This window comes from Sorex fumeus, unplaced genomic scaffold (assembly GCF_029834395.1).
Source record: "Sorex fumeus unplaced genomic scaffold, SorFum_2.1 ptg000044l, whole genome shotgun sequence".
In the NCBI taxonomy this organism is placed as follows: domain Eukaryota; kingdom Metazoa; phylum Chordata; class Mammalia; order Eulipotyphla; family Soricidae; genus Sorex; species Sorex fumeus.
The window spans coordinates 40,130,919-40,156,224 of NW_026606101.1; the positions used below are offsets into that span (position 1 = coordinate 40,130,919).

General features: G+C 37.6%; 1 protein-coding gene across 1 annotated transcript in view; it reads right to left on the reverse strand.

Moving 5' to 3' along the window:
• The window catches only part of RALGAPA2 (Ral GTPase activating protein catalytic subunit alpha 2), a 380,552-nt gene that overhangs the window by 264,090 nt on the left and 91,156 nt on the right, over positions 1–25,306 (reverse strand). Inside the window, exons 4-9 of the mRNA XM_056121724.1 lie at positions 22,707–22,764; positions 13,883–13,926; positions 11,554–11,731; positions 10,250–10,365; positions 8,161–8,299; positions 5,555–5,754 (exon numbers count right to left, since the gene is read on the reverse strand). Coding sequence (XP_055977699.1) covers positions 5,555–5,754; positions 8,161–8,299; positions 10,250–10,365; positions 11,554–11,731; positions 13,883–13,926; positions 22,707–22,764 — 735 coding nt within the window. The remainder of the gene's footprint in view (positions 1–5,554; positions 5,755–8,160; positions 8,300–10,249; positions 10,366–11,553; positions 11,732–13,882; positions 13,927–22,706; positions 22,765–25,306) is intronic.

Here is a 25,306-nt window from a genome sequence, read left to right on the forward strand (position 1 = left end):
ACAATGTCATCAGCGAAGTGGAAGTGGTGTAGTTGCTGACCGTCTATCTTCACTCCCATTCCCTCCCATTCCAGTCGTTGCATGACACTCTCGAGAGTGGCACTGAAGAGTTTCAGTGAAGTGGTATCACCCTGCCGAACCCCTCTCTTGACGTTGACGATCACTTTCTTGTAGAATGGTGAGATCCTGGTAGTGAATCCGTAATACAGCTCATGGAGGAACCTGATGTATTGAGTTTGAACATACTCTTTGGCTAGGGCTTCGATGACCACTTCAGTCTCAATAGAATCAAAGACCTTCTTTAAATCAATGAACATTAGACAGAGCAGCATCTTGAACTCCTGAGAAACCTTAATGAGCTTGGTTATCATGTGGATATGGTCGATCGTGCTGAATCCTTTTCTGAAGCCGGCTTGTTCGCATGGTTGTCCTTCATCTAGTGTTCTGCCGATCCTATTCAGGATGACTAGAGTGAACAGCCTGTAGATGACAGATAACAGGCAGATCAGGCAACAGTTGCCAATGTCGTGGATGTCTCCCTTCTTGTAGAGTAAAAGGGTCCTGCTGGTTTTCCACTGGGACAGAATCTTGCATTCAGACAGGTAGCATGTGAAGAGCCAAGCCAGTGTATTGATGAGTACTGATAGCAGGTTCTTCAGGTGTTTCGGGTCTGACCTTGTATAGGCAGGTGCTGTTCACTTCTTTACCGATGAAATGGCGTGTTGGATTTCAGAAGGGAGAACTTTGGGAACGACATATCCATCCTGCGGAATTTGCTATGTGGGCATGTGGACATGGCTATTGAAGAGATCTGAGTAGAAGTCATGGATTATCTTCTCCATTGCTCTTCTGGAAGACGTGACAGATCCATCAGGATGTTGGAGAGCAGTCATCTTGGTCTTGTAGTTGGCCAAGGACAGTGTGGTATTGCAAATGCTTTTCCCAGCTTCTGCAGCATCGGCCAGCACTGCTGCTCGTCTCTTTTTGAGGTCTTCCTTTATCACTTCTCTGCAATGCTTTGTGAGTTCGGACATTTGCTTGTGGTTGCCTGAGGCTCGTGCCAAGCCACATTGGCAAATGGCCATGAGAGTTTTTGAAGACAGGCATTCTTTTTGTAGTTACTTCTCTCGGCGTTCCTCACACAATCATGGAGGTGCTGAACTCGTCAATCGTATTCTTCATCAATGTCGTCAACAACGGCATCTTCCCATGTTGCTGCAATAGCGCCAAAGAGGTCCCAGTTGGTGGTCGTTCTGGGACTTCTCGTCTTAAACTTTGCCACCCTTTCTCCCTGCTCTGTGGAGTAGAATTTTGCATGAAGGAGATGGTGGTCCAATCCCGTTTGGAATTTTGGGACAATAGCAACATTGGTCAGGCAAAACCATCGATTAAATATGATGTGGTGAATTTCGTTGTGGAACCATCCACCGGGAGACTCCCATGTCCAACAATTAGATTCAGCCTTCTGGAACTGTGAGTTACCATGGATGGTCTTAGTCAACATGATGAACTCAGACAGTCTGTCACCCTGTTCTTTCTATTCTAGGCCACCAGTCCCGATGTGGAGTTCTTCAGCCGATCTTTTTGGTCCTATCTGGCCATTAAAATCACCAACAATGATCTTGCAGAAGGTGTGGTTTTCTTTATAGAACTTCTCCAGCTCCATGTAGAACTTCTCAATTTCTCCTTCACCATAATTGGATGTTGGTGCGTAGACAACGAAGATAGAAACTGCCGGCAGTGAGCCACATCTATTCAAGTATAATCATCTGATTCGGGTTGTTAAGTATTCGAATGAATCAATGCTCGTGGCCAAGTTCATGCTGACAACGACAAGGACACTAACACCTAGTTTTTGAAGAAATGTCCATATTGTTTCCCAAAAAGGCACAACCAGTCGGCATTCCCACCAACAGTGAAGGAGCGTCCCTTTCTCCCCGCATCCATGTTAAAACGGGTTGCTTTTGTTCTTTTGAATGTCTCCCAGTCTCTGTGGTTTGAGATGATATTTCATTGTTTTTTTGATTGTCGTCTCCCTGATGGTTAGGGATGTAGAGAATTTTTTCATGTGCCTTTTGGCCACTTGTATTTCTTTTTTGACCAAAATAGAGAGAAAGCCCACAGAATGGGAAAGAATATTTACCCAATACCTATCTGTTAAGGGATTAATATCCAGGATAGACATTAGTAGAATTGAACAAGAAAAAAACCTCCAACCCCATCAAAAAATGGGGAGAATAAATGAACAGAAGCTTCCTCAAAAAATAAATACAAGTGTTCATTTGTTTCTTGTTGGTCACTTGGGTTGTTTCTACATCTTGGTTACTGTAAATTGAATGTTTAACTGTGATAAACATAGGTATGCATATGACCTTTACCATCAAACCATATTGATTGAGGAAATCAGATTTTTTTTATGACATTTAAAAAGTTGGATTAAGGGAAAACACTGAGATCCTTGAGGTAGGGATTAATTTCCTAGCCATGCTACTTCTTTACATCCAAATGTACACTTCAAAATGAGCAACTTATTTTTAAAGATATAAGTGAGAGCTTTCTAAAATTTTGAAACTAGTAGGACAAAGTTACATTATTTAAATAAAAGGGTTTTAAACTGAACTACCACATCAGATTCTTTTACCTTTAACCCAACAAACTAAAATGAAATTCCTCATAGGAATTCTCACTTAAGTCTTATCTTGAAACTTTGAGAAAATCTTTTAATGTTATTACAAAAATAAGAACCACTCTAACTCTAATTGAAAATAATAATTTAGTTGAAATGTTTTGAAAACACCTAGTTAATTTATTGTCAATGCCCATTTAAATTTAGTTGAAGAGGCTAAACTGCACAGTTATATCACAATAGGAATTATCCTTCTATTATTAAGTTATGCATTTTTAGGGGTTTTTTGTTATGCATTTTCTTTAGATTTTTTAAAACGTTTTTTACTACTTTTGGGTAAGTTATGTCTTAACAACATAAGGCTTTATTTTATTTTCTAAGTTATGTTCAAGGAAAGAGATGTGATAGTCTATTGTAAATTTTATCTCTGTGATCAGCATGTAGAAACACCTGATGGTTAATAAAACTTCAATTGTGAAACAATTAGAAAAAATAAAATTCATCACAATGGGACTGAGTTTCTTACAAATAAAAGTTTTCTGTCTACCTTACAGAAGCGTAGATAGCTATCTTATCAAGTTTCTGGTTTCTGTTTTCCTAACAGTTAGTGAAATCAGGGTCATTTTTACTTCCTCTTCTGAGAATGGTATATCTTTCTCCATTTTCAATAAGGCCGTTTTATCAATTTCTAGGCATTCTTTGATTACTAGAGACATGAACTCTTAATAATCATGATGTTCCTAGTGCTTTACACATACATTGTATGAATTTATGTTCTCTTTGACATATAAATCTTTAACAATTTTAAGCAACATTAAATAACACCTCTGTGGACCTTTTATTTACCTAAGACAGTTCATCACTTCTCAAACTTAAACATTCCCTCAATTTTTTCCTGTTATCATTCCCTTTTTTATATTTTTGACCTTAAGTCATATTAGACATTAAGAATTGATCAAAGTGAAGTTGTGAAAAAGACAGGAAAAAGATTCTTTTGGTAGTCCAGGCTTAAAGATTAGATTGCTATTTAATGCTAACCTCAGATTCACTGCTTTGAAGTAATCTATGGTTTCTCCCTAAAAACCTATGTACTTTTCTTTAATTCCTAAAAATCAAAGTTGCTTTTTGGCTAGTGCCTCTTTCATTAATTCTTCTGGGAATAACATGCCTTTTCATGAAGTGGTCGACGAGGGCTCAGTTCAAAAGCCATGGGCTGGCCAAGGTCTCCTACTAGGCGGCACATGTTGTTCCCCTTCAGTCACATCCCTAGTCCCCAAATAACTTTTATTTCAGTTCAAGTAAATTTTAATTTTTATTAGTATAATTATTAATTTTAATTGATTTCTCCTTCTGTTTTCAGTATATATGTTTATCTGTGCATATATATGCAAGGAAGGTATTGTACTCAAGTTTTATCAACCAATTCTTAATTTCCATTCTTTTCTTTTCAGTGTTTTAGTTTATTTCTTCAGAAAACAGTTTTGTTCTCTGGTGACAATAATGGCAGTGACTATGGCCATTACTGGTTTTCTAACAAAATTTTAAATGAAGAAATTAAAAGTATTTTACAAGGCTTTTTCAAAATTTTTTGTGGTTCTTATTATAAACTCGGGTATCCTTAAAACCAAGCTTTTCCTCTAGCTCCAGTTAGTTATTACAAAAGAACAGCATGCTCTAAACCCTCTGAACCTCAGTTTGGTGCTCTTCCAGGTCCCAAATACCCCTTAGAGATATAGCTTTGATATTTTCAGACCTGTTTTACCCATTTGAAAACTCTGGGGCATCTGAGCAAATCTGTAGTAATTGGACCAAGTTTCTTATTTTCGTTCTTAGGACCCCCTCCCAAAAAAGCACTGAACCATGTAGCACTGTAGCACTGTCCTCCCGTTGTTCATCAATTTGCTCGAGTGGGCCCAGTAATGTCTCCATGGTGAGACTTGTTGTTACTGTGTTTGGCATATTGACTACGTAACGGGTAGCTTGCCAGGCTTTGCCAAGCAGGCAAGATACACTCAGTAGCTTGCCGGGCTCTCCAAGAAAGGCGGAGGAATCGAACCTGGCTCAGCCTGGCCGGCTGCGCACAAGGCAAATGCCCTACCGCTGTGCTATCCCTCCAGCCCACTGAACCATAAATTCTCTTTAATCTAAGATGCTTTCACCTGATTTATCTGGCACAAAGTCCTTAAGCAGTTCAATGAAGAACAATCCCTGAGTCTGACATAGGCGAATAGTAAAGCACTATAGGCTCTGTACAAGAAGCGTACCAAGGCCTTGGAGAGAAAGTCTTCCCTGTAAGAACGCTGTGTTCACTCATGAGGAGCTGCTCTGCTCCTTTTACCCACTGAGATCACAGAGGGAACTGTATAGTCTCACTGGTCCTCTTCATGAATCACCTGCTTTATTCCAGAAGGACTTTCATGCACTGGGTGTTGGTGAAGGCAAACAGATTCTCTTGGGGCTGGAGAGTTAGCACAGGTCTAAGGGACTTATCTTCACACAGCCCTGCCGGGCTAGATCCCCAGCACCACATATGGTCCCGGAGCCGGGCAGGAGTGATCTCTGAACATAGAGACAGGAGTAAGACTTAACACAAACTACCAAGTAGAGCCCAAAAACTAAACAGAAAAATAAGATAGGTTCTTCTTATGCTCAGAGGTCACTGGTACTTGAGTAAAGAAGAGAAAATGAGAGGAAGCCAAGAATTTCCACATACCACCCCTCTTCTCAGAAAGTTTCCGGCATCTACAAGATTACTGTCAGCAATGCCCAAAGCAAGCACTTCTAACTCAACATTATAGACAGAGCATGAAAAGTATTCAAGCCCCTATAAACAACAACCTGTGAGAAGTAGTACTGCTAATAATCAATCACTTTGGTATGTGTTGACATTATTAGGTATTAAGAAAATTTTTTTAATGAGTGACATACCTGTATGATTTTAGGCAATACATCAACTCCATTTTTAGTGCTTTGTGTTGCAGTCAGATACTTTTTATCCAAAAAGAAAGTTACAATCCACTTAATAAAAACAACACGAGCTGCCATGTATGGGATTTTTGTACTGTAAATATTTTCATTGTCTCTAGTTGTAGTAATGTACACTGGCTTTGGTCTCAAATGGGGGATGTCTGGTAGGGAAAACAAACACATGACTACATTAGGAAAACTTGACATTATGCAACCCCTACAAGTGTTTCCATTTCCAGTTAGACAATATTTGTTGTTTCAATATTCACTAAGATTAGAGCCAGAAACACATGTATTCTTTATCTTGAGGCTTTGTCACATGTCATTCTGAGGTGTGTAAGCCTTTTTCTCTCTTGAACATGTATATCTCACCCTCTCCCTTTCTCTCTACCCTCATATTTCTCTAAGTAAAACTATTTACTTTTCCCTCCAAAACATTAGGACAGAAAAGGGCATTTTTTTAGGTAAGGACAAATCAGTAGATAATTCATTCAATGATTGACTTATTCTCAGTAGGAGATAGAAGAAAAGGTGAGAGCATGTATCATTTTGTGTATATGAATATCTAAACCTACAATGACCACATCCACTGAACTGTAGCTTCACATATTTTCTCTTTAGAGGAATCCAAAGAAATCAGTATATTCTCCTTGTGTCTAACATAACTCAGACACATAGTTCATCTTTGAGATATTGGGTACCATCATTTTTAAATAATTAGAGGTCAATTTCCATTCTTTAAGTTCCATGTTCAATATAAAAATTTTTATGCTATTTAAGTTACTATTTGCTATCACTCCAACATTCTAACTTTTCCAACATCCTAACATTCATTTGGAAGGATTTAAGGCAGAAAAACTCTCAACAAATAACTTAGTTAAGTATATTAAAGCAACATGTTTTCTATAATGATTTCTGACTACTCATAAAATGAATTGAATTTTAAAAAACACCCACATACATATACAGCAGCCAAAAATATATTTCTATATCTATATCGTTATAAAATTTTTATTCAAAACACATTATGCTTCAATTGTTTTACCTTTGTCAAAGTGTGTCTATATACACATATACACTCACAATTAAATTAGTTATTATGCACATATTGTGCAGATAAATTGTCTCCCCAATCTCTTGCAAAGAAGCAAACCTTTTCTTTATTACCCATCCGACTTAATTTTGTCTGCTTTAAAATAAAGTGAGAGGAAGATTTCCATCACCACTCCAATGGATGCTTCTGTTCTATGAGTTGTCTATTCTTTTATTTTGCGTCACACTTGGCAATGCACAGGGGTTACTCCTGGATCATGCACTCAGGAATTACTCCTTGGCAGTGCTCAGGGGACCAAACAGGATGCTGAAAATTGAACGCAAGTCAGCCACGTGTAAGGCAAATGCCCTACCCACTATGCTATCACTCCAGCCCGAAGTTCTTTATTCTTACAGAAGAAAATTTTTAGAAGCTAATGTATGAATTCTCTTATGCTCCCTAGCCCTCTGGGTTTTACTGCTTTAGATTTTTCCATTATCTAAACATATGCTCCTGAGCAAGCAGATATCAGTGGTATCTGATTGATGAACTATCCAGGAGAAAATAAAGGCTATATTTTGGGCAGTTGCATAGTCTGGGCAGGGCCATCTCATCAGTGAGCAAGTCAGGCCCCACTATAATTAAGAAAAGAACTTAGGGAATTCTTTGTCTACTAAAAATTTAAATACAATTACATCAAAAAGTGATACATTTGAAATTATGCTTCTTCAATAAATTTTAAACAGATGTATACTTGATATTATATTTGTTTTTATAGTTAATTTCATTGTACTTATTGCAAAGTGATCACTGCACAGTCAATATCCATTCCCATAACACAATTACATTTTCTTTCTTGTCACAGATTTTAAATACACGTGCAGTATCATTAAGTAGGTACAGTATGTTGTACATTATATGCCCAGGATGTTTATTTTGTAACTGTAAGGTAAGGTAAGGTAAAGGCCTTCCCGTTGATCTTCGATTTGCTCAAGCGGGCCCAGTAACGTCTCCATTGGAGACTTTGTTGTTACTGTGTCTGGCATATCCAATACTCTCGGTAGCTTGCCGGGCTCTCCGAGAGGGGCGGAGGAATCGAACTCGGGTCGGCCATATTGGCCGCTTGTAAGGCGAACGCCCTACCCGCTGTGCTATCGCTCCAGCCCACCTTATTTTGTAACTGTAAGGGTTGTATATTTTGAGCACCTTCACATATTCCCACACCTCCTTCACAACCCATATACTCTAACCCTGACCTCTGCTAAATACTTGTCTGCATCTGTGTGTCTGGGATTTTGAAGGTTTGGGGGAGAGGATGGAGTTGCATGTATTTTAAATACTCTAAGTTCTTTCTGCATTTATAGGTCATGGGTCCCTATACTGATGTGAAATTCTAGTTTGTACGAATAGTTTATTTCATTTATTAGGAAAATTTAAACTTACAATAAAGTTACCATTAAATAAGCAAAGTTAACATTGAAAGACTATACAGTTCCCAATGAATATATCTACCCACATCTTAATGAGTACTTACCAAGTACAGGTTTGTAGATGTTTGTTAATTTAGTAAAAGATGGAAATAAATGAGGAAGATAATACTTTCGAAACAAGGTAAAAAGAAATTTAAATCCAGTATCTTGGTTCTCCTTATTCTTCCATTCCAAGCTTGCAGCCTTTGAATATGTGAAAAAGAACACATGTACATTTACATTTCAAGTTTATGTACACTGAACTGCAATGCCATTATGCTAAAATTGTATTGTAATAAAAGTTAACAATACTGACAAAAAACTGAAATCAAATGAAAGTCAAAAGATGACAAATATAAGTACTTCAAAATAGAATATAACTATGGCAAAAAAAAGTCATTTTACTGAAAATTTTAAAATGCCACCTAAAATTTGTTACAGTAGTGACTGAAAAGTGGCAGGCTAAGGCAAGTGTCAGTGGAATGCTAGGAAAGAAAGGAGACATGGCAGAGATTATTGCATCAACAAACTCCGTGGTGAAAGGAAAAAGAGAGATTAGGACCATGCCCAGGAAAATATCAGGGATGAGAAAAGTGTTCAGTACAATAAAAGAATCAGTAACTTTTCCCTTAATTATACTGATATTCAAAAATATAGAGCAATAATCAGTGGCAGTACTCCTATACTTAAATATATATATATATATATATATATATATATATATATATAGAGAGAGAGAGAGAGAGAGAGAGAGAGAGAGAGAGATATCAAGTTGCCAAGCTGCCAAATCATCCAATCATCCCAGGTAGATCCATTTCCAGGCTGAGAACTCCGTGGTCTTCTCAGAATGGAGGTGGGCAGATTATCCTCCCTGTGAAAGGCATGGCAACTTGTCCAACACCCAACATCTGACATATGGTGACCAAGATTCAAAACAGAACTTTATCAATCTGCCAAACCACCAAACTGTCCCAGCTCTGCAGTTTCTGGGGCATGGGGTTGCACAATACCTCCAAGTTTCACAGTACTGACAGTGAGAGCAAATTTAATGGGAAAGTTATAGGGAAGTCCATAAAGCCTAATGAGTAAAAACAGTAACACAGAAGGCTCAGCTAGCACCAGTCAGCTCATTAAACCCTCAGTTACTTTCGTGACACCATGGTGAGATACATCAATTATCACAAGTTGACTTTTATTGATCTATTTTTTGATAATTCTATTTGCCACTTTGTGTAGCAAGCAATATGAAGCAAAGGTGTGCTCGCTGAGGGGACAGGTTTGCAGGGAGGTGGAAACGGGGGACATGGGGAAGGTCACTCTGTGGGAGACTGGTGTTGGAACGCTGAGTGGTTGAAACGACTACTATGAACAACTTTGTAAGTTATAGTTTTTAATAAAAAATTATTTTATTTTATTTTATCACTGGAGCAGTAGCACAGCAGGTAGGGGATCTGCCTTGCATGCGCCTGACCCAGGTTCAATTCCTTCGCCCCTCTGGGAGAGCCTGGCAAGCTACCGAGAATATCTCGCCCGCACAGCAAAGCCTGGCAAGCTATCTGTGACGTATTCAATATGCCAAAAACAGTAACAACAAGTCTCACAATTTGTTGTGAGATGTTACTGGTGCCTGCTCAAGCAAATTGATGAACAATGGGAGGACAGTAACAGTGACAGTGACAATAAAAAATTTTATACAGAGAGCAAGAATCATAAACCATCTATTATAATTTTAAGATATGATTTTAGTTTTTTGTTCGGTTGGTAAACTTAAGAAAAAGGAACATATACTCTAAGCATACTTACCGATGACATGCTGAGGTAATTACAGAAGCTTTCATTCAAATCTCTGGTGGCTTTACCCTTAGCCTCTGGGTTTATTACTCCTTTATCCTATCTAGCTAGCTTAGACCATGGGCAAAGAGGGACTAAACAGGCAGGAATAGTTTAGCACACATTTACTCAAAATAGTACATGCCTCATCTTTGCTGAAGTTACTAACTGCATGTGGTCTGTATTTAGTGAAATATCACAAAAAATCACCATCACAACAACAAAAAACCCATAAACATGGATACACAAGGAGAAAAGAGGCAATGATTTATCTCTGCTACTGAGAATAAATCTATCAATGAATGAATTATCTACGAATTTTACCTGAATAACCATGTATTTCAGCAGTATTTGAAGAAAAAAGCATGTTTGGTCCTCAGTGATCTTTTCCCCAGATATGGCTGGAAGGAGTGGAGTAATTTCTTCTGGATATATCTTTGCTGTAGAGTGAACAATAATAAAAGTTTATTTACCCAGTCATTTAAACATGGGTCACATATTTCTCTCCACCGACTAGAGTTGCTTGCAAAAACCTCCCTGTTAGTGTGCAGGGATGCAGAAAAGATACCTGAAGTACATCCAGCTGGACCATTAGTTTCCTTTCCAAATTCTACTTTGACCAGTCCAAGATCAAATAATTGTCATTGGATAATAAAAATATATGCAGCAGTCAGTTCAATGACACTAACAGATAAGTTTCCTAAAAACTCACAGAACAAAAAAAGCTACTGCTCATAACCACTATTCTCCTTCCATAAATGCTATATTAAAATACAGAGCCAGAAAAATCTGAGTGAGCAAACAACGGTTATAAATTAATTGCAATGGGAACAACAAAATACAGCTTTGCTTTGATTTTCTGTTTTGTTTTTTGATTCATGGGCCATATCTGGGTGTGCTCGGGGCTTACTTCTGACTTGCACTAAGTCATCACTCCTAGTGGGCTCGGGGGACCTGAGGTTGAACTTAGGTGGGCGACAGGCAAGACAAGCACCTTACCCATTAAACTATTACTCAACTCCAACAGAGCACAATTTCATTAATATCCACAAAAATATTACAGATATACCCATGTTTCTATTGCTTACATCTGCCTCTTCCCTTCTATTTCTTTTTTTCCCACCACTTCAGTAAATGTTTCCTGTAACTGTTATATAAATATGCCCGAGGAGGGCTGGAGAGATAGTAGAGAAGGCAAGACACTTCCCTTACACATATCTAACGTGGGTTTGATCTCTGCACCACCCTGAGCATCCCAGGAGTGACCCTTGAACACTTTCAGGTATGCCCCACCAAAAAAAACAGGCAAAAAACACCATATTTTAAAAATTTTTAATGTTTGTAAGAATGCATACTGGGAAAATGAATAGGTAAATATTAAAAAAAAAAACTACAAGAAGGGCCAGAATGATAGTACAGCAGACAGGGATCATGCCCTCAACAGCTGAGCCAAGTTGGATCTGCGGAATCCCATAGCCCCCTGAGCCCGCCAGGAGTGACCCCGAGCACAGGGCCCAGAAGTCAGCCCTTGAGTACTGCCAGATGTGGGCCCCCAAAAAACAAATACACAAAAATATATATAACTTCAAGGATGATATTAACCAGAAATAAATCCAAGTGTTACTCACCATCAGCTACACTCGGGCTAGGGTTGATGAGTGTCTCTAGGGTACAGGGGCCTCTAGATGACATGAGTGCTGGGAAACCAGGCACAAGACAAGCAAAAATCAGCACCTGCTCTTCTGCACAGTTTGTCTGAAGTGCTTGAAGCCACAGCAGAAACAGTCTGATTCCTTCACATCTTATCTAAGAACAAAAGGAATATGATGAAATTAAACACAGAAGTGTGCAGTGCAAAGCAGTATCTCAGAATATTGAGAAAGGAAAACTAGCAATACAGTATTGTTAAGGGGGCAGAGAGATAGTTGCATGAGTAGAGCCTGTGCTTTGCCTGTGGCCAAACTGAGTTTGATCTTGGGCACCACATACAGACCCTTGAGCCCTGCCAAGAGTAATCACTGAACGCACAGTCAGGAGTAATCTAATGGAGCAGATCCCATGTTGTAAAACCAGACAAGTCCACCCACTCCACCAGACCTCAGCACACACCTTTCAGTTCACTTACAACTGTCCTTCCCTTTCTGAGCAGGTAAAACAGTAGTACTACTGAATATAAATAGCATTATGCAGCAAAGGAAAAAATATTGCAGCTTGTAATCACTGAGCACAGAGTCAGGAGTAATCTGGAGTAACCTGAGCACTGCTGGGTATGGCCTCAAAACAAAACAAAATAAACAAGCAAAAACATCATTAAGGTATTACATTAAGCTCTTGGTGACAAGGAAGCCCATCTGCAACAGTATGGCACCAGGGCTCCAGAGCATGGGCACGGAAGACACAATGCCTGGCTTCAAACGCTGACTCTGCTCAGCTGTGACCCCTGGAGAACAATTTCACTTTTTCATTTTACATCTTTATCTCTCAGTCTCCTCATATGCAAAAACAGAGAAAATAACAGAACTGACCTCAAAACACTGCTATAAATATAGGAAACTGAAGGAGAGATGTGGGGAGGGAAGGTGAGGTGACTGGAAGAAACAGAGAAAAAGCTGTTTGGGATGATTTCCCAGAAAATTTAAATACATCAAGACAGACACCCTGCCTGGTGACATGAATGCCACACTAATGGAGCAGATCCCATGTTGTACATCCAGACAAGCCCACCAATTCCACCAGACCTAGCATACACCTTTGAGTTCACTGACAACTGTCCTTCCCTTTCTGAGCAGATAATATAGTAGCACTGATGAATATACAGCATTACGCAGCAAAGGAAGAAAATACTGCAGCTTGTACATCTAATCAAACTTACTGGAAAGTTTCTACAAAATTCTATTAGAAGTCTCCAATATTTTAGTAAACTATATTTAAGACTACATACATGTGATAACTCAATTTTAATTTTATATATCTATTCCATTAAAAATAGGAGGAACAAAGTATATTTTCTATCATGAAGCTAGGAATACTTGACCTCTATTTTTCCCAAATCAATCTGTAAGTGGCTATGATTATTTAAACTGGCATAAAACAAAACAAGAAAATAGCACTAACTTATTAAAAGTATATACACAATGTATTTAGCTACAAGTAAGTTATCATCTATAAAATATTTATCCCAGGTTAGCTTCTTCTGGTATTTAGAGTCTTCTTATTCAATGATTAAACGGAGTTTAATGTCACATAAAAGATATTATTATTTATTATTTTGAAATAAGACAAATTCAATCTAAATTTCCAGGTCAAACTGCTATAAATATACACATATTCAAAAGTAGGATTTTGCTGCTCATTTTAACTACAACAATTCTCAAAGATAGCAAAATCAAAACAAAACAAAAATCCTCAGAGACGACTGTAATTTTTTTTTCTTTTTGGGTCACACCCGGTGATGCTCTGAGGTTACTCCTGGCTCTGCACTCAGGTATTACTCCTGGAGGTGTTCAGAGGACCATATGGGATGCCAGGGATCAAACCCAGGTCAGCCACCTGCAAGGCAAACGCCCAATCCGCTCCAGCCCCCACATCTGTAATTGTAACAAGATTATCCCGGCGAAGAGTCAGCACATACGTGCTGCAGCCGTAGAGGAACTGGCTCACCGTGTCCCCTTTCCAACAATCAAAGGGCGCTGCCAGCAACCGGCTCTGATTCCCTATCCATTCACAGCAAAACCAAAATCAGAGCTCAGGGTCCCAATACCAAGCCCAAGCCGCTCTCTCCCAATATTTAAAACGATGATCAGAAGAGATTAATCTGTAAGAACAAAAACCCTAACAATATTTGGGTTTAATTTGTCCATTAAACAAAGTCAAGATTTTTTTTTCAAAATGGACCAATTTCACATTAAGAAATTTGGAATAAAAAAATAAAATTACATTTTCATCTAAAGCAAGTACCTTAATAGAATTTCCAGTATGTAAAAGCTTCTTTAAAGTTGAACCTAAAATTTAAAACAATGAATTAACAAATGAAATATGTAGATGCATATCTATTTTGAAAAGATCAGTTTGAGAGAAAAAAATGTATTTATGACAAATAATGTAATTTTTTTAAATAAAGGAAAGAAAGTTGACTTTGAGAAGGAAAGAAATATAGGAGAAGAGATGCTTTTAAGACAAAGGTATTTAACTATGAAACTCTTCCAAATTCTTTTAAAAGAATATAAATGATTGAATACAATAAACCAAATGCCTACAGTGGATTATGAGCAAATATCTCTTATTGTGCAAAAGGTGATGATTTTAAATTCATTAAACCTAAAATTTAATAAGTTTAATTTGCTATTCACAAACATTTCTGCAAAAATGTTTTACAAGTATTCAAGACAGCATGTTTCTTTCTTGCAATGACAAATAAATTTATGGGTTCAATTAATTAATAAATCCTCTAGCAGAACTTTTTAGTAACAGTAAATGAGAATAAGCCAAGGTTTATTCAGAATTATACATTCAACTGCAAAATCTGTGGTGTTGCAGCCCCAAATTAGAGATGTCTCTGTCATGAGGATGAAAACATATTACCTATTATTCTATAAGTGTATGTTCATGCTTTTCATCCAGACAATGTCTTGACCCCAAATAATTATCCTATACACATCCTCTAAAGAGTATCTCATCCTCAAATATAAAAATATTTTTAAGTGTTAGATAAGAGAACCTTTCTCGCATTTACATATTTTTAGGAAAAAAATTATGCAATTACAAAAATCTCCTAAATGTTATGGTTAAGATTGGATATCAATCACATTCATAATATATATACACATATATACATATATGTGTACATATATACTGTATCACAGTATCACTGTCATCCTGTTGAACATCGATTTCCTCAAGCAGGCACCAGTAACGTATATAATATATATACACACACACATTTGGGGGGCTCCACCAGTAGTGCTAATCAGAAGCTACTCCTGATTCAGTGCAAGGCGGGTGTCTCAAAGCACAGCAGTGTTTGGGGACTGTGTAGTACCAGGATTGACTCCCACCTCCTGCATGCAAAGCATGTGCTCTAGCTGTTATCTCTCCACTGCACAAAAGTATTTCAAAGAGATGTTCTGCCAATAAATAGAGCCAGGAATGTGACTTAGCGATAGTGTCCATGTCTTGTATGCTGAACCTCTAGATATAATCATCATAAAACAACAAATAAAAGGAGACAGGAGAAGAGGTGAGGGAAGTAAAATCTACGTGGATAGATAAATGTATGCCAGTTAAATATATATATAGTATGGAAATGCATTAACTAAAATAAAACCACTGGCTATATGATATATCCTTTTACAGCCAATAGTGGGGCTCAGTGGAAATGTATAGCTATGTCATGACTTGGTTATAGCACAAAATCACTAACGGTTTAAGATTTAGTAAAGGAAATTAAAGTACTCTCCATCCTCAAATTTTCAAGTCATACATATAATTGTTAGTCAAGAGTCAGCTTTTATGGTGCTGGTCCCTCTCTCAGCTAAGTGCCAGCGTTCATAAGTCTACTTTATCCTACACCTTTCCTCAATCTGGCATCTTGTTTCCTGTCGTGGGCAAAGTCTATTGTGTTCCAGTTCAAAAGTCGCTTCATTACAGCTCTGAGGACCTTAGAATGATTGGTGGAGTAAATAGACGCTTCGGCTTTCAGAGACATGGAATAAAGAATGTACAGACAGTTCTTTCCTCAGCCATCTGGCAAATCCATCATCTTGCAGCCTGTTCTAGGAAGCACTGTCTCCTGGTCATCTTGTGTGACTGCTGGGTCTTTGCAGTACTTCCCTTCGAGGAACAGATCCAACACTTATTTTTCTTGCTTTTAACCTAACCATAGTTGCCTGAATTCATTCTTTTCAACACAGAGGTGAGGAAAATGTTTATTAAAAGGACCAACTTTACCAAAGACATGTAGAAATTTGTCCAAAGTCCCCAACTTTTAAAGTAAACAGTAATTTGTAACAATGGTTATTAAAACTACACATGAATGTTTATCTTTTCCATCATGCTGTTTTCAGAAACTCTTGTACAAGTACAGTTAAAGCAATTACTAATCATATTCAGAATTTAGATTGCTAGGATTCTCATCTATGCTCTGGGCTTACTAATCTAAGTCCTATTACTTAATATCACCAGGGCATAGTTTTCTTATCTGTAAAAGGGTACCAGTGCTCACCAGAGAGAACAGTTAACAAAGTTTAAATTGCTAATGAAATTTACATGTGTTACTAATGAAATTCAAGCATACATATATGCTTAACACTGTTTCTGGTATATGGAAAACACATTTCCCCCTATAAAATAGCATTAGCTATTCTCTAAGGGACTGTTTTTTAAAATAAGAACAACATTAGGGAAAAAAAATTATGCAGTGGGGCATATACCAGAGAGTTTCCACATGAGACCCAAAAGGATGTGAAAGCCTGGCCTGTACATTTAAGTGTTTCCTAAAACCCTAAGATCACAAAGATAATTCTACTCTGATTTTGTCATAATTAAATTCTTTTATATTAATTTTAATGTGTTCTATACATCTATATTTGTTTAACGTTTGAAAGTCTTCATCAAAATATGATCCTACCACATTTTGCACACATAAAAATTCTTTTTTATGTGTCTCATCAACCCTACTGGTAGCCACTATATTGACACATGTGAAAAAAGGAGTGAATAAATGCATAAATAGTCAATTAATAGTCACAATACTTCCATTAATCAAATTTGCTTGTATTTTAACAATAAATATCCTAAAACTGTAAGTCATTAGTTTCGAGGAGGCAAGGTTGGGCAAACGACAAAAAGAGTTCAGGTTCTTCAGGCAGAGAGGTAGGGCGTAGGCAGGGCACTTGTCTTGCAAGTGCCTGAGCACAGAGCCAGGAGCACCAATGGGTATGGTCCAAAATGAAACACACAAACACATATATACACACATACTCATAAATCAAAAAGCATGTATATTAAACTCATATTAGCTTCTTAGTTAATTTATATATCTTAACTTTTAAAAGAATGCATGGTAATTTTGTTTTTTTTAATGGAAGCAAATTAATCAGTATTTTAGAATCTATTTTATCTCATTTTAACTGTGAGATCTGCCACATTTGGCAATTTCTTCTGATGAAGTGACAACTTTCAGAGACCTTGTAAAGGTATTTTTAAGACTACACATTTATAAATTTAGTATTACTAAGTTCTTTCTTATTTAATTTACATTGAAAAATTTTTTTCCACTGTATATGGCTTAAACCAAACAACAATTAACCACCACAGAGATCTAAGTAAGGGGCAAGAACACAGAAAAAAAAAATACCTTCTGAGTATTCAAATTTGATTAAAAAGTACTAGTGGAGCAGGAACACAAAATGTTCTAGTACAACAACAAATACACTGAGGATAACGGAAAGGCAATCTACTGGAGGAATTGAAAATTAACAAAAATTTTTATCAAAAATCTAAGTATAGAACATATAGTACCGCTAAGAGAAAATATAGGAGATGTTCCTTGTGATCATAGGTTAGGCCATTCCTTAGTCATAATAACAAAAGCACAATCCATCAAATAAAAGTTGTCAAACTGGACTTTCTAAAAATTCAAAGATTTATATTTTGAAAGAACTAGGAATGAGAAGACATATCAGAGATGGGATAAAAATATTTTCAAGTTGAATGTCTGATAAAACATTTAAATCCAGAATCAGAGTATTCTCTAAATTCAATTAAAGAAAACAGACAAGTCAACTTAAAAAACTGACAACAGGGGCCAGAGAAATACTACAGTAGATAATCACTTGTCTTGCACACAGCTGACCCAGTTTCCAGCCCTGGCATCTGAATCTAAAAATAATTATGTTGTGTGAAAGAAGTTAAATAATAGAGTAAGCTCTGCATAAATCTATTTCTATTACAAGGGAGAATGCCCTGCCACAGAGGCAGGGTGGGACAGGGGGGTTGGGGGGTGGGGGAGATGCTGGGACTCGTGGTGGTGGAGGATGGGCACTGGTGGAGGGACGGGTACTTGATCATTGTATAACTGAAACCCAAGCACAAAAATTTATAAGTCTATAACTGTACCTCATGGTGTTTCAATAATAAAAAAATATAAATAAATAAATAAATAAATAAAAGGTAAGGTAAAGGCCCTCCCGTTGATCGTCGATTTGCTCGAGCGGGCCCAGTAACGTCTCCATTGGAGACTTTGTTGTTACTGTGTCTGGCATATCCAATACTCTCGGTAGCTTGCCGGGCTCTCCAAGAGGGGCGGAGGAATCGAACTCGGGTCGGCCATGTTGGCCGCTTGTAAGGCGAACGCCCTACCCGCTGTGCTAAATAAATAAATAAATTTTAAAAAATCTATTTCTATTAAAACTTTAGAAAATGAACTACTGTTATAGTGACAATAGGACACAATCTGGATATCTGGCAACTGGAGTGTCGGATGATGAAACCTGAAAAAAAGGCACACGAAAACTTTTCGAACTGATGCTATGATAATCATTTTGATAGACACTTGCTTTATGGGTATCTTTATAGATGAAACTTAACAAAAGGTACATTTTAAATGTGTGCAGTATATTAATCCAAAAAGAAAACACCTGAGTTTTTAAAAAACAGCAACAGAGCATTTGTCCTCCAAGTAAGTGAAAAATCAGGTCAGTGGAAATTATGATCCAACAGAAGTGAACATGATGACAAAGGTTTAAAGATGAAGTCGGGAAGCCACACATGGTAGACAAGCAAAGGGTCTAATAGGTACTTAGCACAGAGGAAAAGTACTGGGGACTAGGATATTAGCACTAAAAAGAGAGAAAGGTAGCAGAGTCAAGAGAAAGAAGTTTCTACAGAGAAGGTGAGAGATAATGTCTAGAATTCGCCTTGGATTAAAAAAGAAAAATCATCAATTCATCCCTGAACCACAGAGGGAACTAGAGAGTCTCGCAAAAAGCTAGGTTTCATGAAGCCAGAGAGGTGAGAACAACATGACTATTGCTCAACTCAGAGAGAACTTCCAGAGAGCAGAGCACAAAGAAGTGGGGAAGAGAGGAAGAAGTGCAGAGGAATTAAGTAAGAGTTCCAGAGAGGAATCTGGGGAGATACTAGGAGGGAGGGCCATCGGTCCAGTTATTCCTTGACACAGTGAGGGGCGCAAGAGTTTGCCCTTGTAGCAAATCCCTGGTGTGATGATGTAACCTAATTTTCTGTCAGTTCTCATTTTTATCCAGAAATAAGACCAGTTTACTTCATTGGCCTAAAAATAACTTCACAGGAAAATTTCACTGAACAAATCTTTCCATCTGTAATCAGTAGTGGAAATTTAGAAAGATTTGAGTCAGAGGTTAGACTCTGATACAGAGAGTATGAGTGTTGGGCCAATTACCTCCTTAACCATATTTCTCTGCAAACATCACTTAAAGCAGGATTCCTTGGTGCTCACAAGAATGACCCGGGTTCATTTCACATAATAAATTCAGATTCAAATTTATGTTCTTCCAGTGCTGAGGACTGAGCCAATAGGTTCACATATAAGAAGCATGGTTTTTTATTACCCACCCAAAGCCCAATCCCAAAAACAATTTTCAGAGAAAAGAATATCTCTGTAGGGGCTGGAGCAATAGCATAGCAGGTAGGGCATTTGCCCTGCATGCAGCCGACCCGGGTTAGATTTTCAGCATCCCATATGGTCCCTGAGCACTGCTAGGGGTAATTTCTGAATGCAGCTCCAGGAGTAACCCCTGTGCATCGCTGGGTGTGACCCAAAAAGAAAAAAAAGAATATCTCTGTAAACAAAAAATGATGCCATGGTAAGAAAGACCTCAACCATTGTAGCAGCTGATTGTTTCCAATTATTTCTCTCCATTTCAAGATAAAATGTTGTTATTAGGAACCAGAGCGACAGCTCAGAGTGCTGAGTGCATCTTCTGCATGAGAGAGACCTGGGTTCATCATTGGTGCCATATGGTTCCCAGAGGCCCTCTAGACGCAATCCCTGAGCAAAGAGTCAGGAGTAGCCCCTGAACACTTCCAAAGCAAAGCTAAAGAGCAATTTTTAAATAGAAAGTATGCGTTCTTTTGAGACTTCATAAGTTACTCTTATTTTAGTTTTTAATGCGTGGTAATGAGATATATTTACTGGTAATGCTACACTAGCACATGACAGGGATGAATGGAGATGTTACTGGTGCCCACTTGAGCAAATGGATGAGTAAGGGGATGTCAAGTGATCAAGTGATCAAGTGATGCTTGGTAATACTGTGTAATGTAGAACAAAAATCATTCTGCATTAGAGATGTTGAAATAGAACTTGAAGGTTCTAACACAGTACCTCAGAGTACTTTAAGCCTATTGGCCAAAATAATATTTCAACAGAAAGTTTACAAAGCAGTGCTCTTTATATTAAACAACAAATATCTGTCTTTTTTTAAAGGACCGAAAGAGGCCTTCACAGATTCCTGGAAGGTTAGGCATTGCCTGGTGAAAAGCTTTCTATCCCAAACTCAGTCAGAATTTTTGCAGAAGTCAAGGTGCCACTGCTAGTTTCTTCATTTAACCTGTCAAGACCCAGAGTGACAAATGAGAAATAAACTAGGAAAGATGAAAGAGGTACAAGCGAGGTAAGTAAAATGATGTACAGTATTTAAAGTCCATAATTCCTTATGGGCAGTTTCAAAATCCAAACAGCTTATGGAAAGTAAACATTTTTTATGTAACTCATTAGTGAACAGAACCTCACCTGATCTGAACTCATGTAGTACCAACACCACCTGACTAACCTGGCAGAGGAGATTTTGGGTTTAATATCCCATTTATAGTTAACCCATTGAGGGCAAATACTCATATCTTAAGCTACAGAAGTAATAATCCTCCTTAAATAGTACTGCCAAGGCCTCCATGTGTAATAGACATAGATTAACACTGTGCTGATGTGTACTGTACACCAATGCACCATACTGAAATTCTAAATCTAGAAATTTCTGATTCTAGCACACCTAATCTGAATATCAATTATAAAAGGGATGAAACTGCCTAAACAACAAATTCTACCTTTGATAAATTAAAAACATCAAAGGATGCTTGATTGATCATTCTTCCAGGTGCTGTTATTATTTTCTTTTAGTAAAGCAAGATAAGTTTTTATTGAACAAAATTAATTTTGTTAGAAAAATATAAGTGGAGAGAAAGAGAGAAAAATACATGATCAAGGAAGAACAGGGGCTTCTCTAAAGTGGAAAAAGCCTAGAGAGAGATGTGTTCAAGGGTAGACACTGGTTTGAAGGATAAGCCAGCAAGCAAAGAGACAGAAACAAATAAGGTGTGTTCTAAAGAGAACCCGGGCTTGTAGAGAGAGCTCCAGGAGAGTAATGATTTAGTCAACAAATGCACTTATTATCTGTGTACACTTCCAAATATTTATAACTTATAAGTTTAATTTAACTTACGTAAGACTTATATTTTTCACTTAAATAATCCTAAATTAGATTCATGATTCTGAATTTTGGACTATTCACTGGCCATCTATGTCCCTTCAGATTCCAGTGTCTCTTATGTATTGATCTCCCTTCTAGAATGCCCTTTCCACAATTTCCACACTGAATCTTTCAGATCTCAGATTGAAATGAACTCTCAGGCAGTCTTCAATTCCTCTGAATAGAATTATTTAAACTTTTCTTCTTAGCTACCATTATATTTACTTTACAACAACAATTATTCTCTCTCTCTCTCTCTCTCTCTATATATATATATATATATATATGTACATATATATATTGTCAAACCTCCTCTAGGACAACCGGCTTATAATATACAAGGGTGGTGAATTATTCTCCCAAACTGCACACAAATGCCTCTATAAATAGCTGAATTAATAAACGATTAAGTAGTCAATATTCTTTTTTAAGGTCATGCTTTACTCATACCCAATCACATGATAAAGAAGAAAATTCTCTGATAAGTCAGACTCTTCTAAGGCAGAAGGACTAAGCCACACATACATTAAGCAGAAAGTATAATTCACAATCAGAAACAAATTGTTCCAATTGTACTGTGAATATTAATTAAGCTAAGAGAAAATTCTGTTAGATATCAAAAGTTAAACAGGAAGGGTAGCCATAGTAACTTGCTTTGACAGTTTTTCTCGCTGTTACATCCTAAAGCATTTAAATAAGATTAATTTTCAATAACAGAGACTTGCAGTATAAGCTATTTTTCTATGAACAATGCAAAATTAAGAAAATACTCGAGCTCAGTGTCTTTCAACTGGGGTCCCTCTTTGAGTAACCAGCATATCCTAAGAGCGACAGATGAAACTAAATAAATGAGGTGTGTGGTGGGGTGGGCAGTGGGGGTGCAGAAAGCGACCAACCAGCAGGTTGGTGAGTCACAAGAAGGAACCAAGTTTGGAAGAGGGTCACAGTGACAGTGTTTCTCAGGCTTCATGTGCACTGGAACTGTCTAGGACAGCATGATAGGGTAGGTCTGGCTGAGTTCAATGTTCTGCAATTTTCTAATAAGCTCTCAGGTGAGGCTTGCTGTAGCCACTCGGCTACACTCAGGAATATTTCAGAACTAGAGACATCTGGTCTATTTGCCTTCCAAGTGCATGTTGGAGTTAGCAGTTTTAATTAGCATAGTATTATTAAATTCCTTTCTAAAACACTTCTAACTGCATTGATCATATAAAACAATACTGCAAAATTCAATTGGAAACTATACATTAATTAAAATCTTTTAAATTTATTCTTACCTATACTCTGATAATGCCATTTAAAGAAAATTCGCTCAGGTAGAAACTGCAGTATTTTCTAAAAGACAAACACAAAATTATGAACAAATTAAAATCATATTTTTTCATGATAGTCACATAAAAACTGATATAGATACATGTCAAGAAAAAAACTAAAATAGTAATTTTATCTCAATTAAATCAAAGGCATTGCATAAATATTTAAAAAAAACTTTTCAAATGCCAGATTCTCCATATTTCTTCTTTTTCTTCATGATTTCCCATTTATATGACACCATTATTAGTCTATGGACAAGGAACAGAGTTGGGAAGAAAAGCATTCAACAAAGAGGATGAGACTATAAACAATTCTATCAGATAAGAAATAAAATCAGTGGCAAAAATTGTCTTGAACTGAATACTTAAGAATAAATAACTACAGTTATGAATCCACACAATGAGAATATAATAAAAACACATTTATTGGTGGCTGGAGCAAAAGTACAGTGGGGAGGGTGTTTGCCTTGCATGCGGCCGACCTGGGTCAATTCCCACCATCCCATATGGTCCCCCGAGCACCGCCAGGAGTAATTCCTAAGTGCAGAGCCAGGAGTAACCCCTGAGCATCATGGGTGTGAGACAAAAAGAAAAAAAAACACATTTATGGGGGCCCAAGATGATACCAAGCAGCAGAGTATGTGCCTTGCAGACATGAGCCCCAAGATTGATCCCCTGCATCCCCACATGCTGAGTGCCACCCCAGTGTGTCATTGCCATTGGTGATCCCCAGCAACTTGTAAAAGAATAGGTGATCTCTGATACATTCAACCAAGTGTGCATGAGTACACAACAAATGTGTGTAACCCCAGCAAGCACTAAAACTGAACCACAAGGGTACCGAAACCAAGTATGTGACTCCCCTCCCTCCCCACTCATTCTCAATTATTACAACCAAGTGAATAAACACAACCAAGTGTGTGACCCTGGGTCATTTCAACATCATTAACAAAAGGGAAGGAAAAAAGATTGAGGGGAGAATAAAGTTTTAATATATAAGATTATTTGGCAATTAAAAATGTAGTACTTAGTATTGAGCTGCCTTAGGATCCAGCAAATCCCCTTCTGAGTATCTACCCCCAAGAAAGAAAAACACTCATTCAAAAGGACACATGAACACTATTATTTATAGTACGATAACTGAGATATGAACTCAATCTAGTGTCCAATGATAGATGAGCGGGATCATGAAGATGTGGTATATATACACAATGGAATATTACACAGCTGTAAGGAATGATAAAATTATGCAATTTGCTGCAAAAGGGATAGAATTAGAAGATATCACATTAAAAATGAAGTCAGAAGGAAAAGAACAGGATGATATCACTTACATGATGTAGTTAGACTGATTGAGAATGCAATGGTTTAAAGGAGGGATGCCCAATCTAAAAGTGCCATCAAAAAATGGAGAGATAAAACAAACGAACACTTCTCTAAGTAAGAACAATGGATGAACAAGAGGTACATGAACAAATGCTCACCATCCCCCAAAATCCAAATGAAGATGACAATGAGATGTCATCTTACAACAGGGAGAATGGAACATATCAAGAATACTGGACAATCTATGTTGGCAGGAGTGAAAAAGGAGCCCTCAACCACTGCTGGTGGGAATGCTATATGGAAAACAGTATAGAAGGCACTCAGTAAACACAGCATGGAACTCTCACATGACCCAGTAATTCCACTTTTCAGTACCTATCCCCAGGACAGAAAAGCATTCATTCGAAAGAATGTATGCACACCATTATTCATTGCAGCACTCACTACAATAGCTAAGGTTTGGAATCAACCTAGATGTCCAACAAAAGGTGAGTGGATCACTAAGATGTGGTATATATACATAATAGAATACTACACAGCTTTAAGAAATGGTGTAATCATACAATTTGCTTCAACATGTGTGGAACTGAAAGACATCATGTTCAATGTAACATGTAAGCCAGAAGGATAAACATAGGATGAGATCACCTATGTGTGGCATATAAAATACCTGGCTGAGGAAATACATATAGAATCCCTGAGGGAATGCAATGTTTTGAAGTGGAGGATGCTCAGAACAGCCTTGACCTTAGTGTATAGGGAGGAGAAGGGAAGAAAGCGCAGGGGAGGGACTGAAGAGACAGAAGAGAAGCCATGGGACAGGTGAGGGGATTCAGGTGCAAAGGTGATACTAAGGAACGATAGTCAAACATTCAAACCACAGAGTTAACAAACTGAAACCAAAAGACCCAAAGTTTAACAATTGAACTTAGAAAGGTGCCTGTCAAGATGGGGGGCTCGAACGGGGGTGGGGGTGGGGAGTTATGGGAGGTGAAGGATATAGATCGAACCTGGGAACACTGGGAGATGACACTGGTGGAGGGATTGGTGCTGCAATATTGTATGTCTAAAATTTGACTAGGAATAACTTTGCAAATAGTGGTACTTTAATTTTTAAAAAAAATAAAGAAAAAGAAAAAAGAAAGCAATGCTTAAATCACCCTTAGCCCCAGAATATATATAGGAGGAGAAGGAAAAAGAAGGAAAAAAACTGAAGGGGGAAGAAGAGATAGATAGGA